Below are 20,608 nucleotides of genomic sequence, written 5' to 3' on the forward strand. Positions count from 1 at the left end.
CTAGCATGTTTTGTATCGAAGTACCATTGTGTTGCCATGGGTTTTTAGACATGAACCATAGTATTCTTTGAAGTACCATGTAAATACCATGGTATATGAATAAGCTAATCATTCAATATTATGGTATATATACAAGGACATGGTAATACCATGGTATTTTTTGAAGTATGGTAAAATATTATGGTAATATGAACAAAGAAATCATTCAGTACCATAATATGTGTTAAAGTACCATGGTATTACCATCTGATACCATCACTGTGCCATGGTACCACTACAGTACTTTTTTGTAAAGGGTAAGTGTCAGTTGTATGCTGTTTCTCTTTCTTCCTCTGTCAGTCACTAAGGTAGCGGTATGCAGACAGCGTCTCTCCACTCGGCAGCTGGAGTTCAGCCATACCCCTTTTGCAGGAGAGCTGTCTTAAAATAGCCTGCTCAGAAATGACAAGACAGCTGGGTGGGGGGTGTGAGATGGAGGGATCACCACTGGCCTTGGAATAGCAGAATGCTGCTGTAAACCAATGATTAGTTAACCCCTCACCAGCATTTCTCTGTGCACCCCTAGGCTGCGACCAAACCACCCAAGGGAGGAGTGTGCATGTATACATGGTTGTGAAAGCGTTCTTAACATTTTTCGCCCTGGAATGTCGTCTTGTCCTAAGATTAGGTGTCAGCAAGATGATGTCACTGCCGAGCACAGCTATATGTTTGTGTCTGTCTGTCATTAAAATGTCATGGGCTTGTTGGTTCAGCGCTTTAAGTAATAGCATGCTTGTGTGGTTTTCAGGTGCAACTACGGTTGGCAGGGCCAGTTTTGTGATGATTGTCTCCCGTACCCTGGCTGCGTTCACGGGACCTGTGTCAGACCCTGGCAGTGCACTTGTGAGAAGAACTGGGGCGGCCTTCTATGCGATAAAGGTAAGGGGACACAAATGTATCACACTCGCAGTGGTAATGAAGATTTGACCTAGTTAGTTTTCAGAAATTTAGGTCAACCTGGAATTGACCCATAAACTGGTGAGCAATAGATCAGGATGAATGACAATATTATTCGTTAAGCCCTTATTTCTCTAGTAATCGCAAACAGCCAGCCGCTGAGGTGCCAAAACAGCAAAGTCATATCATCGTGTTAAATAGAATTACAGCATCTTACACTGAGCTGATTTGTTGGCTGCAATGTCAGCACAGGCTGTGTCATGTGACAGTGTGCACGCACAAGCACACATTGGATATTGTGGTTGTGATTGGATTGGCACTTGGATATCTGATCTACTGGTCAGTGGTTAGGAATAAGAAGCAGTCGAGAGGAGCGTACGGTTCTCTTTATTTATTTACCAGCTTTTATGTGCATGGCCTCTCTTCACAAAGCTCGCTGGGAGAACTTGATTGGTAGCCAACTGTTTTCACCCAAAGAGCACTAGTTAGCAATCCAAAAAATTGATTCTTAGAAGAATACCTTAAGGTATTGCTTAACCCATGGCACCCAGAAGTAGCCCATGAGCAAATTTCCTTTTTGGATTGTTATGCAAGCATTGTAGATTTTTATGCATCTTTGCAGATCTGAACTACTGCGGCACACACCATCCCTGTGTCAATGGCGGGACCTGCATGAACTCTGAACCAGATGAATACAACTGTGCCTGTCCTGAAGGTTACTCTGGCAAAAACTGTGAAATAGGTAAGAGTCTCTAGATAGAGAAGGAGGGTAATATAAAGAGCTAGGTTTAAGGTTTGAATGACATTGTACATTTTGATGTATTGATGGGTGGATGGTCAAATGGATGAGTGTAGTATCACATGGATGAATGGATGGATAGTTTGTTGGTCGAATGCATGGATTGATTATGCACAGGTGGTCAAATGGATGATGGATGGATGGTCAGATGAAAATGTGGATGGTCAGATGGATGGATGGTTAGTTGGTCAGATGGATAATGGATGGGTGATCTGAATGGGTGGGTGAGATGGGTGGATAGATGAATGTCACATGGATGGATGGATTTCTTAGTATCTTGAGGAACCACAATCTTGGTCCTGGTACACCCTACTTGAAGAGAGATGATGGAACTTGTGGTAGTACGATGTGGCTTATGATGGTTCTAATGCTAAATTTGTTTCTATATTTATGATGTATATAATTGTTTTGCAGCTGAGCATGCCTGTGTATCCAACCCCTGTGCAAATGGAGGTACCTGTCACGAAGTCACCTCAGGCTTTGAGTGTCAGTGTCCACCAGGCTGGGACGGACCCACCTGTGCTAAAGGTGTGAAAACTTAACCTTTTCTTGTACACTCTTCCTTTTTCCATTGCTCTCAACCAGTCTGGATCTAGAGACCTAGTTATTTGACCAGAGCCCAGACACTCCCCCCCCCCTTCCCCAACATGTGTCCAGATGCTGTGGTCATGCTGTGGCTGTTGAGCCGCTTGGCAGGTTCTCATGCTGGGATGAGTCGGGTATATGGTAGGGCAAGCTAGTATGAGATCTTGGCTGCGCAGCGGGGTCCCTTTGGATGGCGAGTAGAGCTGAGCTCTTACAGGGGCCAGGATTAGAGCCTGGTGATACCGATTACTGAGATGGGGGATTTGCATAATCTGTCTTCACTTTGAACCAGCATTTGATTTCGCAAATTGAGAATGAAGTGTGTCACAGGGCTCACCTTGACACTACATGGAGCTCAATTTGGGTCTGTTGCAAATATTCCTGCATTTATCACCTCCAGGATGCTCAATGTTTTAAATATTTTGATATTTCTCACTCTCTTCATTACTCCCTTCACATCATACCTCCCTGGTCCTTCACTGCACATATGGAGCTGTGTTTCCATTGCCATAGCAACAGCATGGACCCCTGCTGGAATTTGGACACTGCACCCCTCCCAACTCCCATTTTTGCCGATAAAGGTTCTCCCCCACCTCTTCACTTCCCTGTCTGACCCTTTTTCACACCCCTCTCGACCCTATTCCCTGACAACACAATGTACGTTTAAGGCTAAAAGAGAACAGAAATAGAGAAATATCTGTTGTTTTTGTTGTTCACTTGTTTTCTCTCAATTTTCTAATGGCTGCTACTCAGTTCTTTCTGTCATTGAGCCTATATTAAAACTGTACTGATCTGTGCTCTAATAGCAGCTAATCTGGCGACCTGGATTATATCAAACTCTAATCACGTTACTGTCTCGCATAAAGACAAGCCGGTCACACTTTCTTTCTTGCCTTTCTCCACACCAGTTTAGCTCTAACAACACTTTAGATTCTTTATTCTCCCCCTCTCTTTTCCCTTTTTATTTTGGTGAGGTTTTTGTCATTTCTATCAAGTGCACCAGAACAGATCCTCGCTCTAGTCCCTGCTGAAAAAAAAAAAACATCTTAAACCACCCTAAGATAATGTGCTGGTCTTGGCTGGTTTAAGATGGTTTAACTGGTCTCACAGCCTTGCCAAGCTGGTGTTCAAATAGTCTAGCTGGTCTGCGTGCTGTTCCCATTTTTTGAACAGCTGACATGTGCTCAAAACCCCTTTTAAAACCAGAAAACTAGACCAGCTTCAACCATTTTAGGCTGGTTTAAGCGTTTTGTTATTTTTGTATTTTATATATTTTTTTCCCTTCTCAGCAGTGGTATTTGTGTGGTGGGTAGTGAACAGCCCACACACCCATGCTGGGTGTAAAATTGTCCAGTTTGAATGTTTATATAGCTGTAAAAATCTTCTAACATCCATTTAACTCCATGTAAGTGGTTAAATTATGCAAGCAGTCTAGAGTGATTATGTTATTTTAAACCACAATTTCAGCTCTTGATGTTTTTTAGTTCAGGTTATTCAGTTTTACAGAACATAACATGAATTTGTGTTGATGTTGCAGACATGGATGAATGTGCCTCCAGCCCGTGTGCACAAGGCGGAACATGTATCGACCTGGAAAATGGCTTTGAGTGTATCTGCCCTCCTCAGTGGGTTGGAAAGACCTGTCAAATCGGTAAGATTTAGATCCCATCTATAAAAGGAATTTTTATATTCAGGCATTTTGTTCAGGCCCATTTGAGTTCCATGGGCCATCCACTCATCGGATATTAAAGGAATAATTCACCCAATTATGAAAATTCATCATTCACTCATGTTTTACCATACTTTTTTGACTTTATTTCTTTTGTGAGACACAAAAGCAGATAGATGGCAGAATGTTATCCTCAGTCACCATTCACTTTCATTTTATGGAAAGAAAAATGCAATATAAGTGAATGGAGATCATTAATGATCATTCTACTAAACATCTCCTTTTGTGTTGAAGAAAGTAATACGGGTTTGGAACAACGAGATTAAAAGTAAACCATGAAAGAATTTTCATTTTTGGGTGAACTATCTTTTTTTTTTATCATTTTGGCATTGCCATTTGTTGCATCCAAGTGGTTAAAAATGTGTGTGCTAGAACCGAGGAAGGGAATTCTAATAGCCAGGATTGCATGCACCTTGAGACAAGTATGCATTGCATGTTTTTTAAGACAGGTTAAGAAACAAGTCTGATTTGATTAGCCTGCATGAGAAACTGGTAATAGCGCCAAACCAATCCTTGTGTCTTGTGTCTGTCATATGCATATGTAACAAGTAGGGCTGGCCATAGACCTAGGCCATAGGCTGACATTGCTGGCACCACATGATTGGTGTGTTCTTTTTCCATCATCCTTCTGCTTACAATAGTGTGCAGCCCTTGTCAGGGGAAGTGATAAATGTGAAAGGAAGTGGATTGTGACCTGTAAACAAGTGTGGGGTGGGAACAGGAGTCGGCTGCTCATCTTACGCTTCGAATCTTAGCCCCCAGCTTGGGTTTCATCCACAAGAGCCAGGCATGAGCAAAGTGGGGAGTCATGTTTCACAGAGGACAGGTGCACAGGGGAGCAGAGTGCACCTCACTAGGGCCCCTGATAAATATTTAAATGGCTAATAAGCACCTTATTTATGACAAAGTCACAAGAGTTGTACGTCCCCTGTACTGACTGGTCACCTGCTGTAGTCAGCTAACACAGGAGATACTGTATGTGCAAATGTATGTGTGATCATGGCGCTGCTTTGGTTTTGTGTGCGTGCGTGCGTGCTGGTCCAGTCGGCCAAGTAGTTTATTTAATATTTTTACTTGCTTTGACAACATTTTCCCTGAAAATGAAAAATATAGTGGTGCACCGATCAGAAAATTTGAGCCCAAATCGATCACCGATATTTTAACACTGTGATTGACCTATGCTGATCCGATCACGATATTTATATAACTTTTACAAGTTATATGCTGCAGTTATATGTTTATGCCCCACACTGTTAAAGTACATTCAGTTTACCATTATTGTGAAATGCTGACATTGAATTGAAAACAGTTATGTTCTGTTGTCACTATAAAATACACAAACACATTTTGACATACTGGCAACCAGTAAACACCATGAACGAATCACACACAGCAGAGAAACTTTCAAAAATAAGAGAGAAATCCACATCACGCTCCGAAACCGCCCCAGTGAATAATCATTAGTATCTATGATTTGTTTACTGTTTTTGGCTGTAACGCAATTCACTGATTACTAGTCAACTACATGAAGGCACGGTGCCATTATTGAAGGTTAAATGATTAGTGTTATTAGTGGTATTGCGACAAACATACATCTGATTTAAATCGGAGTTCTCACAAAATAGAGCAGGCACGAGTGTCTAATGTGAGATTGAGAGCGTGCATAATTGCTCAAACTGTCTCTTTCACACCACATTCCATCTGACTGTACATCAAGTATACTAAGATTCAAATTCCCATCTTTATTTGTTGTTTAATTCGTTTTTATATCCGGCTCCAGTATCTTTGTCCTCTCTGTACAACTAGTCAGTATTACTACCATAATGAGTCTTGAAAATATGCACCTTGCAATTTGTGCAAATGTAATATCATGTTTTTAAACCAGTATATTTATAATGTCTCAAAGTGTAAATTTGCGAATGTTTTGAATTGCCAATAATTCATGCTTCAAGGCTTGAGCAAGTACATTCTGCAATTGAAAAGAAAAATAGTCCCTGAATAAAGGCACGATCGCCCTAATCACAGATTTAAGATGAAAATTGGCCAAGATCAGTGGCCGATGGACAAGTGTACCTTAGAAAAAAAAATAATTATTTATTAAATCTATTACAAATTTCAATTAATGTTTATTTTCCAAGAAGCAATTTATAACACAATTTTCAAATATTTTGAATATTTGCTGTACATTTTTATTTGACACTTTTGCTCCAAAACAATGGGATACAATGCAAAATATTACAATAACATTGTAGACATATAAATCATCAGAATTAGTAAAACATCAATGTTCAATACATCACAGAAAACCAAATGTTTGAGTTTACAAGGCATAACTTTGCATGATCAACAAATAATAGATCATTGGAATGTGTAAATGTAAACGCTGGTCCATTTGGTCCATCAGCTGTGAGCCATAGGGCCATGCTTATTATAAAGCCCTGACACAGAAGTCAAGCAGACTGGTATTGTTGTGACTTAGAATTACAAGCCAAGAGACTATTCAATAAGCATAATGGTGGTGGGGTTACAAAACAAGATCTCTGATTTCTCTGCCCCTCTTTTGCTTTCACACTGCTACCCATCCCTCCATCTCCTCTTCAATCTCCCAATCCTCCTTAAAATCTTCCAACTCTATCTTTTCCTCAATTTCACAGATGCAAATGAGTGTATGGGGAAGCCTTGTGTAAATGCTCATTCTTGCAAAAACATGATTGGTGGATATCACTGTGACTGCTTTCAAGGATGGGCTGGACAGAACTGTGACATCAGTCAGTATCTCCTTATGCTCCTCTCCGCTCCTGTCCTTTCCTCCATCACTAAGCACATACTCTATAGGGCGAGCCATTCTGTGGCCAGAGTTTCCTCTTCGGACACTTGATACCATCTGGGGTTCTGCATGCTATATATTCTGATTAGGTTTCACCTACTGTTGCATGCTGGGTCATTGTCTCCTTTTGGCTGTACCTCTCGATTGTGTTGATTTGAACTAACCTTTTCAGTTTTAGCGCACTTACCAAGCTCATCTCATTGCAGTTTATTGTATGTCTTCTGCAATTCTCAACTGCTGTCATAATTTCTGCCACTTAGCCATTGATTTATTGTTTTATTTACTTTGCCTTTGACTGCAGATCTCAATGGCTGCCATGGACAGTGCCAGAATGGAGCAACATGCAAGGTATAGCCTCAAGAGTCAATCATGTTGTTTACTTTAGCAGCTTAATTAATTATGTGTAGTTAATTGTCATTTTGTGTCTGTACAGGAGCTGGTGCATGAAGGTTACCACTGTCAGTGTCCTCCAGGCTTTGTGGGTTTACACTGTGAAGTCTCCAGGAACAAATGTGCCAGTGGGCCATGTCAGAATGGTGGCCTATGCCATGTAATTTTGGACAGTTTTGTGTGTGAATGCCCACAAAACTATGCAGGGATGCTCTGTGAGGTGAGAAACGTTTTGTTTTAAAATGACCAGCACAAAACAAGACTAAGAAAATGGACAGGTTTTTTTTACTAGGGCTGTCTAAAAGAACGCAGTAATGCATGCAGTTAATTAAATATGTTCTCTCCAAAACTTTGCAAAAAACAAAAAAACGCACTGCTTTTCAGCCAGATAGGTATGAACATAAAGATACACACATAGGCTTCGTGCATCTCTCTCTCCCATCTGCCGATGTCTCTTCTCCTAAATTACTCCCGCTGCCCCTCACTGGAATGCGAGACCGGTGTGGCACACAGGTGGAACTCATTTACCTTGCTCTGCCCAGACACCGCTCGACCCCGCCCTGCTCGCCACATACACCCATCAGCCAAACTAAGGTCGAGGAATTCTCCGGCCTGTGACCTACACCAACCCCCACCCCATTTCTAGGGAGGGCGTGTTGGTGCGTCAGGATGGTCTCTGGGTCCGACCCGCACATGCCTGGGAGTTGGAACAGGACAAGGGAGAGGAGAGGGAGGGAGAAAAGAGAGAGAGATGGGCTCGCCGGCCCCTGACACACCATCAACTGGCCCTCAGCTCGCTGTACTGCTTCCATCCGCGACACCTCTTGATGGCACTGGACCCCTCAGCCACCCCCTTCATTTGCCAGTTGACACAATTCTCCAGCACCACCAAAACAAGCAATCCCTTGGCACCGCAATCCTCAGTCAGCGGTGAGGACTCCTTTACGGCGCAGCCTTCCCTCTTCCCATGTTTCGGCACCGGTGATGCAATTCAAGGATGGGAAAGGGGGAAGCTGGGACTGGCTTGACAAACATGTAGACATTTAATAAACACTTTTCAATGTATAACTTTTAGCCAGCTATATATGAACATAAAGACAAACACATAGGCTTCGTGCATCTCTCTCTTTCCCATCTGCCGCTGTCTCCTCTCCTTAAATACTCTTGCCGCCCCTCACTGGAACGCAAGGCTGGTGTGGCACATAGGTGGAACTCATTCACAACTTATCTTCCCAGCCTCACTCTGCCCAGATGCCATTTGGCCACGCCCTGCTTGCCATAGGCCCCCAAGAACACTGCTGTAGAAATCTTCAGATGATTTTATTTGGAGCTTAATCCACATAATTTGCCGAAACCAGTATTTACACAAATCTTTTTTTCTTTTCACTAAAAGAAACTGAATCACAATTTTAATCGATTGACAGCCCTAGTTTTTGCTAAGCTTTTAGTACAATTTTGCCCATTTGAATCCAGCTGCTGTTTGTTACACCATTGATCTTTTTATATAATCAAAGTGTTTTTAAAATGGAAATTGTATGCTCTGTCTTAATTAATTGGAGTAATTCAGTTCTACATATTGTGTCACTTCTCCATTCATACTTTCCTTACAATCTGATTCCTCAATGGCATGGCTAAATTGGTCGACCCCCGCCATTGTGTGCATGTATGTTTAAAGCCTTGGTGTAAGGCAGATCAAGTCCTGCAATTTGGCCACAGGTGCACCGGCGTAACTAGAGCAGGGATTGGGTGGAGGGCCAGGGTATTTTTTCTTGCCTTCAAGTGGCCAGAATTACTATTGTTGGTGAAGTCTGGAGCCAATGTTAGTGTAGTTGCAGGCTATAGATGGAGCTCCGCAGAAGAGCTGGAAGCTCTGGTCCTGAGCCAGTCTCGGCTTAGCATGCACACTAAAAATACGTTTTAGTGAATGAGGCAACACTTCTCTTGGCCTCCTGGATGCCTGCCCACAATCAGCCCGGGAAAGAGAAGGCCTTGATTTTTACGTTATATTCATGCCTGGCATGCCATGCACTCACATTAGACCTTAGCGTCTCCAGAGAACATAGACTATACTAGGGAAGCTTTTGATCTGTTAGGCTGTTTTCAGTCGAGGTATACACAATGCTACTTTGCCAGTGAGTAGGATTTGTCAATACTTGAGCCAGTATTGACAAAGAATTCTATGCATTCTGATTCAGGAATAGATAAATGTTGCTAAAATAGATCTTTTGATTGTAGAGTTAGGAGGCAGCAAACTGTCAACATGAGTATTTTTATAACTTTTTTGCATTATTCACAATCTTAAACAAAAAGGACGCTCCGTGGCCAAGTAGTCACACACACAAATGATTAAGTGCTTCTTGTCTTGCGCACACAGGTACGGTCTCTCTCTCTGGTCTCTTGTGCGCCTTTTTATGTCTCCCTCTGCCATCACTACAACAAGAAATGGGTGTTAGAGATAGTTAACCCAGGCGACGAGCCTTACCGCTCTCTCTGTCGTGCAGACAGATACATGACCGTTCCCCCATCATCACATATCCCCACCACCAGGGCAACATCCGGTCAGCCCCCCCCCACCCCATTTTCAGAGAGATAGTCAGCTGCTCCCCGAATCTGTGGATCTCCTCAAATTGGAATGGCTGAAGTGCCAGGTACCAACAGGTGATCCATGCATTGGTATCCTTCATGCAGTGGAGCCACTGGAGTGGGGCATGATCTAAACAGAGGGTGAAAACCCTGTGGAGGCTTGTGGACCTCTCGCACTGCAAATAACAGGGGATCGAGCCACTTATCCCAATTTCTAGCCTCCTCATGTACAAACTTACAAATTATATTTTATAAGGTTTTATTAAATCGTTCCGCCAACCCATCCTATTGTGGGTGGTAAACACTGGTGAAAATCATTTTAAAACCTAATACCGTAATTTCCGGACTATAAGCCGCAACTTTTTTCCCACGCTTTGAACCTCGCGGCTTATACAATGACGCGGCTAATATATGGATTTTTCCCGCTTTCAAATTTTATATATAAAAAAAACATTCTGTGACGTGCTCAGTTTTTTGGCGGCGTGAAGCTTTCATTAGACCAATTGAAATTGCCGAACGGGTTAAGGTCAAAACAGCCTTTTTTGTTTACTGTTTAGATTAAATCGAGCGCGCTCAAACCTCCCATCATTCTGATTACGGTAGTAATTTTGTCACCCTCACCATGGCAAAGACATGGAGAAACGCATATGATGCTGCTTTCAAGTTGAAGGCGATTGATCTGGCTGTTGGAATAGGAAATAGAGCTGCTGCATGGGAGCTTGGTCTTAATGAGTCGATGATAAGACGTTGGAAACAGCAGCGTGAGGAATTGACCTAGTGCAAAAAGACAACTAAATCTGAGGCTATTCAACTCCGATGCCGAAGGAGATGACTTCAGTGGTTTCAGTGCACAGGACGAGGAAGATAGTGACCAATGACTTTCTTGGTAGGCTACTGTTTACTGCAAATGTTTTATTACAAGCCGTGTGTGGCAGCGGGGGCGTGGTCAAGCGCCCGTCCGGGAGAGAAAAGCTGTAAGGGCGCTTACACCTGCGCTAAATGATGTCTAACACCGGTGTCTAATTTCAAGTGCCCTGCTTCAAGTGTCCTTCTTGGGAAAACTGTCACACGGGCACCAGTGTGACAGTTTTCAGCAGGGCACTTGACGTTCCAGGTAAGGCTTTTAATGGCCACAGCAATGTTTACAATCAATTTTATAAAGTTTCTCAATTCTTCTATGCGCCAACACTAGACTGACGTGTGTCACTCTCTCAGCTCTGTGGCTGCTGCCTTTTTATGCCACTCTCCCCATGCTTACTGAAATTAGACACCGGTGTTAGACATAATTTAGCTCAGGTGTAAGCGCCCTTACCGCTTTTCTCTCCCGGACGGGCGCTTGACCACGTCCCTGCTGCCACACCGTGTTTCATTAAAGCCTATTTATTTATGTTACAAGCCGTGTTTCGTTAAAGCCTGAGTAAAGTTAATTTGTTTCAATGTACCGGTAGGCACCTGCGGCTTATAGACAGGTGCGGCTTATTTATGTTCCAAATAATATTTTATTTAAAAATCAGTGGGTGCGGCTTATATTCAGGTGCGCTCAATAGTCCGGAAATTACGGTAATTTGTACAGTTCACGTAGTGTTCGTAACATAAATGTATTGCCTTGATCAGTGGCGGATTTAGCAAATTGGGGGCCCAAGGCGAAGGTATGTATGGGCCCCCCCGCCAAAACATTTTACAGACTGAATGGTGGATAGGCAGGTAAAGCTAATCTACGGCCCGTAGCAAGTCTACAGTGCTTTGGTCGGTGGCAGCAGGATTAGCACAGCTAGGGCTTGGGCTATTACTACACTGTAAAAAATAAATAAATAAATAAATAAAAGTAAAAAATAACAGTGAGATTTACAAAAAGATTTTCTCTGGCTGATTATAAAACACATTCGTTATGGCATGAAAATCCGAGAGAAATGTGATCAGGTGGTGTTGGCTATTTATTGATGATGACATAATCATTATGTAGTGGCCTGATTCACTGATCTACAGAGAGGAATGCTTAATACGAATTAATATTTCACGTTTTTGAGTATTAAAGCTCTGTGAACCTACCGCATGCGAGCTAGCAGTGACAAACAGGTAATCTGAAGAACTTTAAAAACACATGGTGTACAATAACGGTTTTGAACTACAGTATGATGTAGACCAACACAGACATCAAGAATCAGCATATGAATCTCAACAACGGTGACAATCAACAAAATAATCAGATAAAACTCTGAACATCACAAAACAAGCTACTAAAAAGTTGCAACAATAACAACAGCAAAAATAAAAGCAGATAATAATAATAAAAGAAAATACTAAAGGTGATGATACACAGGGCAACTTTTTGAGCAATGTTGCTGGGCAATGTTGCCGTCAACAGGCAACCAGATGAGACACAGGCCCTACGACCGATCTAAAATATCCAGATAGAAATGTATTGCCCATTTTCAATGGGAAAGTGCCCAAGCAACATTGCTCAAAAAGTTGCCCTGTGTATCATCACCTTTAGGCAATTCAGCATAATTTATTCATGCTGCAATGTATGCTGGGAGATATTGATGAGTTTTGATTGATGGCTCCCATCATGCACTGCACTTATGTCATCACAGTTGTTGATAATGATTCATTATGCTGAATCTTGATGTCTGTGTGTGTGTCTGAAAGTTCAAACCTTCATTGTGCACAATGTTTTACAAATTCTTCAGGTTAACGTTATCACAACATATGATGGATCACATGCTGTAGAATCATAGGGCTACTACAATTACGTTAGTAAAAAAAAAATGTTTTACCGTAAATTTCACAGGTTAACTCACCAAAGCCTCCTCATCGCTGTCAAAATCGCCATCACTGGACAACTCTTCCTCAGTGTCAACCTCGATAACACTGTCGGTGACGGCGGGCGGCAACAACGCGATGTCCTCTTCAATTTCTTGGTTGACCTTATCCTCACCTAGCACCACTTCACAGCTAGCTGCTGCTGTAGCGGCATGTTCAACTCGTTGGACGTTTTTATTGCTGTCTGTATCAGTAACGTTAGCCGTAAAAAAGTGTGTCATCTTTGGCAGCGTTGCCAAATACTTATCAGCGTCTTTTCGCTTTTTTCTTTTAATTGAGCCGCTTGGGTAACTTCTTTTCATTTTCGCGTTTAGACTCGTCTTGTTTCGTCTCTGTATGAGTACATCCCTGTCCTCCTGTCACTGTGTGTTTATCTTTCGCGGCGCGCACAGTTACGGACTAGTCCATTTCATTGTGAAAATAGGGGGTGTATGTGTAGGGACAGATAACCATGAACTGGACATTTTAACTAGTACTTCAACGTTTCAACGTATTTCTTAAGAATGTTAATAAAATGTACTATGCTTTTGAAGCGTTCATGATGATAAGGGGCCTTTTATTTGATTATTTCTTATTATTTGTTTTAGGTTGGTTGGGGGCCCCCCTACTTCGACTGCTGGTAGGGGGCCCCAAGCAGCCGCCTACCTATGCCTCTATGTTAAGACCGCCTCTGGCCTTGATCATTGAAGATTTCTTTTAGAATCCCCACTCGGGAGATAATCCTGAAGAGTGCCTCCGCAACACCATGTGCTGAGATGTTGCGCAGGGGCACTGCTTCTGGATATCGCATTGCATAGTCTACCAGAACTAACACAAATTGATGCCCGCGTGTGGTCCGTTCTAATGGCCCGATGAGGTCTATGCCAATTATTTTAAAGGGAACCTCGATTAGCGGTAGAGTGCACAATTGCACTTTTGGGGTGGCCAGTGGATTCACCAACTTTTGGCCTAGACAAAAAACCAGGCCATTATTCGGTTGAGTTTTTTTTCATAACCTATCCGGCCAGCCATTGGTTTATGGTGAGCCGCCTGGAAATGGGTTTTCCCACGTCTCTTCGGTACTAACGGTTGAGTTGTATTTTCTGTTGTTTGAGTGTCCTGCATCACTCGATACATCCTATCATAATTGAGAAATATGGGTATGTGAGTGCGACATAAGGCCGGAGCTGTTGACCCTCGATTACTCACTTGGTCAAACGCGTGTTTGAGAGAATCATCACATGACTGCTCTAGAGTTAAATCCCCCTCAGGGAACCCCCTCAGAGGCCAGATAGTCACACACACAAACGAGTAAGTGCTTCTTGTCGTGCAGTCTCTCTCTGCCACTCTTGACGAATCGTGCGCCTTTTAATGTCTCCCTCCACCATCATTACAACAAGAAACAGGTGTTAGAGATAACGATAACCCAGGTAGCGAGCCTCACTGCTCTCTTCCGCAGACAGTCCCGGGGATGCCTCTATGCCTCTATGTCCCAGTGCCTGGTATTAGCATAATCACGGAAAATTGAATATCGGATATACATCTTTTTGGCGGAGACGCATTGATGTGGCCAAGCGTAAATGGTATGCGCTCATTTAATCGGATATCTATCTGATCAGTAATAACGCATGATGTGACCAAGTGTAAATACCACAATAGTTGTCTCTGCATATTAAGCTGGAATAGGAGAAAGTATTAACATAGAAAAAAAAACTCTTCAGCTTTAAACATATTATTATAATATAGGAATAATAGGAATATAATAAGCAGCATGAGTTTCAAAGTAAAACATGTATTTTTAAAAATATTTACAAGAACAAGGTCAAGCCAAGGCAGAAGAACTACATGTGCAAAAGTGTTCCTTGTCCCAGGTGAATATGCTCAGTAAGACAGGAAGGATGGCTAATTTTAGCCACACAGTTTGTTTTGATTGGTCTCTTGTGCGAGTATAATGGTGCTGACTCTTTTAGCTGTAGGCTTGTGTGAGCCTTCCACAGCTTTCCTGACTGTGTTTATCTCTATAGTTTAAGAGGATTGGACTTCTAAACCTAAGACCTTGAATAAATCAAAGCCTGATTCATTCACTAACTCAATATCCCACTCTTGTTAATTTTTCCTGTTTTAAGGTGGAGAGCCGCCACTCACACTCAAACCCCTGTGAGCCAAACCCCTGTCAGAATAAGGCATTGTGCTACAGCTTGCCGGATGATTTCTACTGTGCCTGTTCTGATGACTATAAGGGCAAAACCTGTAAGAACCGCAAGGACCACTGCAATACAACCCCTTGCCAAGGTATTACCCTTCCTGTTTGTTCCCAAACAAAGAACAATTAATATTTGCAATAAATCCCTGTCTTTGCGCTTTCACTGGACCAGCCATCTGATCTTATTCCTACTTGTGTTCTTTTCTCTCTCTCAGTGATTGACAGCTGTACAATTGCTGTGGCGAGTAACAGCTCAGACGGGGGTGTGAGACATATCAGCTCTAATGTGTGTGGTCCTCATGGGCGCTGTATCAGCCAGTCAGGTGGAAACTTCACCTGCGCCTGTGAGCCTGGCTTCACTGGAACCTACTGCCACGAGAGTGAGTCTCTTCCCTTGTTTTCGTCCTTTATAATATTCCTGTCAATCAACTCCTCCCCGTTCATTTGATTCTTCACTCATTTACATTATCCTTACCTTGTAGATGTTAATGACTGTGCGAGCAGTCCTTGTCACAATGCCGGTACCTGCATTGATGGGGTCAGCTTTTTCCAGTGCATTTGTCCGGACGGCTGGGAGGGTGACCTTTGCGACCTCAGTGAGTATCTTGTCTTCATCATCCTCATCCTCTTGACATTCTCATAACTCTTTGTCAGGGTCCATATGTAACATTTTGCCACATGCCAGTGGTGGGTGAATTGATGTATACATTTATATTTTTCAGTGAAGTAAAAATGGTCAGACGAAATGCAATGTTTTCTTTAGTAGATGGTTTCCTCTTAATTAGGGCTGTCACGATAAAGAAATTTGGATTGCGATTAATTGCCAAACAAATAATTGTGATTATTACAATTAATTGTCTCTTTTAGGGCTTTCATAATTAAGTTTCTAATAAATTGTCATATTTCTTAAGGTGCATGTGTACATTATACATCTCAAGATGTCATTTTTACATATTTAACTTTTATTAAAAAAAATCTAATTATAAAATTGGGCTATATGGTTTCCTTTTAAGGCTTTAAAAACTTATGAATAACATGAAAAATAATGTTTTAAATATAAACATATTTCTAAATACTTAAAATGTGGCTCTCTTTTTGGGCAAATTTAGTTTTGGTAAATTTTACATTTACACTATTGTTTTTGGAACTCAAAAAATACATTTTAAGTTTGTATTAAAAATATATAAAATACTGTATATATTTTGTATTATATTTATATTAAATAATACTATTTCATATTATATTTGCAATTGTAACATGTTTCTGTCCTAATTTCTTCACTTTCGCATGTTATTTTAATGCTCTTTGATTAAATCCGCAAAACCTTTGAGATTCTGTTTCATCATTTTATCACTCCACATATATAGAGGAAGTGTGCTTCTCTTCTGTACCACTGCATGTCATTGACACTGCTTTTATGAACCCGCTATGACCAGGAACATTTGACATTACTCGATTGTTAAATTAAAGTGAAACTGGAGCGCTTTGCATTCACTATCAAAGTTTCTATTTGTTAGTTTATATTTTCACGGGAGTTTGGCCTTTGCTGGTGGCGAGCTCATCACAATTAGAGTGATTAGAAGCACTTCACGCACTCTTCTGGACAGGAGCTACACTGGTTGATATACGCTCTATTTATATTTTCAATTAAAAGTGCTTTATTTGGGCATTAAAATGTGATTGAAATTTGAAGTGAACAATAATCGTGGTTATCTCAAATAACCACATTTAGATCAAATAGCCGCTATCAGGCAATTATTTAATAATTGCGACAGGCCTAATTTGAATCATGTCATCATTGTCATTTTTAAATCAGTTTAAACTATGTATTATTTTTCAGATCCTGATAAAGTTGCCAGCCATTTTGGACTTGCTCTGTATCTTACCATAGCCTTACCCTATCTCTCTTTTCTGTGCCCAGATGTGAATGAGTGTAGTCGAAGCCCTTGTAAGAATGGTGGCCACTGCGTTGACCTAGTCAACGACTTTTACTGTGAATGTGCCAATGGCTGGAAAGGAAAGACCTGTCATTCACGTGAGTACTTCCTCTTTTCTTATTATATAGTCTTGCTGCATATGTGAACTGACTACTAACAATTGATTTATCATAATAATTGAATTATTATGTGTGTATAGGTGAAAGTCAATGTGATGCAAGCACTTGCAACAATGGAGGGACTTGCTATGACCATGGTGACAGTTTTCGCTGCGCCTGCCCACCTGGATGGAGAGGAAGTACATGCAACACAGGTGAGTAGACCTCTGTCCAGGTATACTGGGTTTGTGCTCCATTCTCTTCAATTCATATGCATGTGAAAACAAAAGAGAGGAAAGGCATGCACATGCAAATACGTTTTTACCATATGTTATGTTCCAACTCTTATTTGAAGTTTAGTTTTGACTAATATAGGATCTAAATTACACAAATGGACTTTAAGCGCAGTACAAAGAATACAAACTTCAAGTGTAGATGGTAAATTTTAATGTTTTGAATGTTTTAGTATTCATTATTTGTGATTTATTAAAAACAGAATCCCTTGAGTGTAACGACATACCATGTTGCAGATGTTTTTTGTATGCTTAAAGTCAATTGTGAGCACTCCTTTTAGATTAAAATTTGTCATTTTGTTTTCAGAATGCCTGACTTACTGTGTCTCACACTTTTCGTCTCTCTTCTTCAGCAAAGAACAGCACATGCGCATCTAGCCCCTGCCTGAATGGAGGAACATGTGTTGGTGGTGGTGACACATTTACCTGCATCTGTAAAGATGGCTGGGAGGGGTCCACCTGCGCACAGAGTGAGTGAATACCCCCATTTACGTTTTAGTTGCCACTGCATGTCTGCGTACCACTGAAATACAAACTTCGCCATCCACAAAAGTGTTAGATTATAAACAGTTAATTTGTAAATGTCTCATTTTGACTGAAACGTCCCTCTCTCTTTTTATCTTGTTATTCTTTACAGACACCAATGACTGCAACCCTCACCCCTGGTAAGCAAGACTATGCAGTAGTCTGTGGTAGCGCACACCCCCCCCCTTTCCACCCTTATTTACTCAATGCCTCCCAAGGCTGCTGGTAGATCTGTTGTCTCCCCTATCTGTGCCGACCCTCCCCTTCGCTGTACAATATAGACAGCTAGGAATGACCCTTTTAATGTGGCTTTCTGCCCAATTCCACCCTGTTGTTCCTGGCCCACACCACCCCACTAACCCCCATTCTCTGCGAGCGGATACACCAAGGAGAAGGCGGACAAGTGGGAGGGGTTGGGGGATGCTGGTTGTAAAGACAGGAGAAGATGTCCCTAAATCACCCCTAAATCCGACAGCCCAGGAGACCCTGGGCTGGTTTTAATGAGGACCACAATAGAGCCAATGGCCCAAAAAGAGCACCCCCAGCGGTGAAGGGAGGAGGGGATGGACAGGCTCTCTTTCTTCCACCCTTCTCTGTCTTCATGCCTTTCTTCATCGCTGACCCGGGAGCAAGGGATTTGGGAGGAGGGGGGTGGGAGTAGGAGGTGGGGAAGGGGGAGTGCATCCCAACAAGGAGGCAGTGGGGGGATTTGCATCTGAAAGGTTTGGGTATTGATAAACGGAATGAGGCCCTTTTTAACCCTCTTGCATCCTCCTTCGCTCTGTCTTCCACTCTTTTTTTCACTCCCTGTCTTGGTTTTGTGTCCTCCCTTCCCCCCATTTTCCTTTTTCTCTTTCAAACATGTATATTTGGGAGTATTATCTCAATCACAGGGGCGATGGTGTCTTTTGCAGCGAATAACCTCATTGTCCCTACATCTTTCCCTGCAGTTACAATGGTGGAATCTGTGTGGATGGGGTGAACTGGTTCCGCTGTGAATGCGCCCCTGGATTCGCCGGACCCGACTGCCGTATTAGTGAGTATCTTTGAGGAGAAAAGAATGGGGATGTATAGAAAAAGGTGGCGGTGGATTACTGAGCATCCCATGCCCTTTGACCTCTGCCTGGGTCAAAGGTTAGCTCGCACCCACATATGGACAGAGGAGATCAAATTTTAAACCAGTGGAAAAATTTCTCACCCCTCTCCTTGTCTCTTGTGTACATTGATGGCCCTGACATAGAAAATAGTCTTTAAGGATCCCATGCATTTCCCCAGCTTCATTTTCCAAGTTGCAACCACGGGAACACAGTCAACCCTAAAAAGCAGAAATGTATATTGATTTCGAATCACAGTTTTATTAACTTTCCGAACAATTTGGTATTCTCCTCAGTCAATAACTGTATTGATTAGGAATGAGTCGAGATGTTCGACTAGTCATCCAGTATCCAACTATTTGATTATTGAGGTTGACTAGTTTACCTAATTATTTTTTGCTATGCTTCAACGATGTTGTATTTAGCGTGCAGGCATTGTGCTGTGCTGTAGCTATTAGACAGTTAGCATGCAAAACCCTCTTGGAAAAGCCTTAAAATGATTCCCCTTTAAAGCACTGTTGCTACAGCCTTATTCAAATGGGCAGCTTTGCCCATTGCATTTTGTCTGTTAAGACAGATTGTCAAACGAACAAAAAGAAGTCAAACTTTTAAAAACATGCCTCATGGTCTCCGCATTCTGTTTCATTCAATCGTGCACTGTCTGGCTGTTTTTGTATGCAAAATATTGTGCCTTATGTAAATGCCTCTTAATAAATACATCAGGTTTAGATTAACCTGAAAGCAGACTAATCATATTGCGCTTCCTTCTGACCGATTAGTCGACTAGTCTAACCCACAGACTAGTTGATGTGTTTTGCACGTCCCTAGTGTTGATGGAAATTTATGTTCTCTTTGCTTTACCAGACATTGATGAGTGCCAGTCATCACCCTGTGCCTACGGTGCCACCTGTGTAGATGAGATCAATGGCTTCCGCTGTGTTTGCCCACTTGGTCGCACCGGACCTCGATGTCAAGACCGTAAGAAATCCATCATTGTTTAATCATTGTGGATCATTTCATCAAGGAACCGTTCATTCGCTCACCCTCTTGTTGTTTCAAACCCTAATGGCTTTCTTTTGTGGAAAGCAAAAGATGATTAACAGAATGTTAGGGACTTACAGATTCACTCACCATTTACTTTCATTATATGGACAAAATATGCAATGGAAATGAATGTGGATTGAGACTAACATTCTGCCTAACATGTCGTTTTGTTTTCATTAAGAACAAAAGTCAAATAGGTTTGGACTAACATAAGTGTTAGTAAAGGATTTTGGGGTGAACTATTAATTGAATATCAAAAAGGGAAGTGAATGAAGTGAAAGGCATCTGTGTTGGAGCACTGAACTGGGATCATGTGACTTAAAGAGTATTAATTCTAGACAGGAAAAGTATCTGGTCTTAAATTAGAATTGGCGCTGGTCTTACGGTGGTTGTGTTTTGTGTTTTGATACAGTCATTGGCATCGGGAAGACGTGTCACTATGCTGGACTTCAGTTCCCGCATGGCAGCCACTGGGAGGAAGAATGCAACACTTGTCAATGTGTCAATGGAAAAGTGGACTGCACAAAGGTTGACAAAAAAAAAATCATATGGAACCTTTTCAATATTACATGTTTTATTAGTTTACACATCCACAATCTCCATGTTTCTCCTCCTGAAAGTATATGCATCACTAGTAAATATACATGAGTACCATTATGTGCTTTTGAGTTTATAAGATATAATAGGAATACATTTCATAATTAATCTAAACAATTTGCAAAATGCTGTTTATTTTAGTTTGAGGTTAGCATGTCACACTACA

At 41.7% G+C, this 20,608-nt stretch overlaps 1 protein-coding gene across 3 annotated transcripts in view; it reads left to right on the forward strand.

Annotated features, from left to right (window-relative positions):
* LOC127624170 (protein jagged-2-like) overlaps positions 1-20,608 on the forward strand; it is an 80,367-nt gene that overhangs the window by 52,073 nt on the left and 7,686 nt on the right. The window contains exons 6-22 of one of the 3 annotated variants that reach the window (XM_052098869.1): positions 788-918; positions 1,559-1,678; positions 2,150-2,263; positions 3,858-3,971; positions 6,704-6,817; positions 7,178-7,224; positions 7,310-7,486; positions 14,778-14,943; positions 15,070-15,234; positions 15,337-15,450; positions 16,776-16,889; positions 16,991-17,104; positions 17,536-17,652; positions 17,820-17,847; positions 18,658-18,743; positions 19,666-19,779; positions 20,258-20,373. In XM_052098869.1, the coding sequence (XP_051954829.1) occupies positions 788-918; positions 1,559-1,678; positions 2,150-2,263; positions 3,858-3,971; positions 6,704-6,817; positions 7,178-7,224; positions 7,310-7,486; positions 14,778-14,943; positions 15,070-15,234; positions 15,337-15,450; positions 16,776-16,889; positions 16,991-17,104; positions 17,536-17,652; positions 17,820-17,847; positions 18,658-18,743; positions 19,666-19,779; positions 20,258-20,373 (1,951 nt within the window). The remainder of the gene's footprint in view (positions 1-787; positions 919-1,558; positions 1,679-2,149; positions 2,264-3,857; positions 3,972-6,703; positions 6,818-7,177; positions 7,225-7,309; positions 7,487-14,777; positions 14,944-15,069; positions 15,235-15,336; positions 15,451-16,775; positions 16,890-16,990; positions 17,105-17,535; positions 17,653-17,819; positions 17,848-18,657; positions 18,744-19,665; positions 19,780-20,257; positions 20,374-20,608) is intronic. The other 2 variants (XM_052098870.1, XM_052098872.1) reach the window with 2 other exon arrangements.

The sequence above is a fragment of the Xyrauchen texanus genome, chromosome 30 (genome assembly GCF_025860055.1).
Source record: "Xyrauchen texanus isolate HMW12.3.18 chromosome 30, RBS_HiC_50CHRs, whole genome shotgun sequence".
In the NCBI taxonomy this organism is placed as follows: Eukaryota; Metazoa; Chordata; class Actinopteri; order Cypriniformes; family Catostomidae; genus Xyrauchen; species Xyrauchen texanus.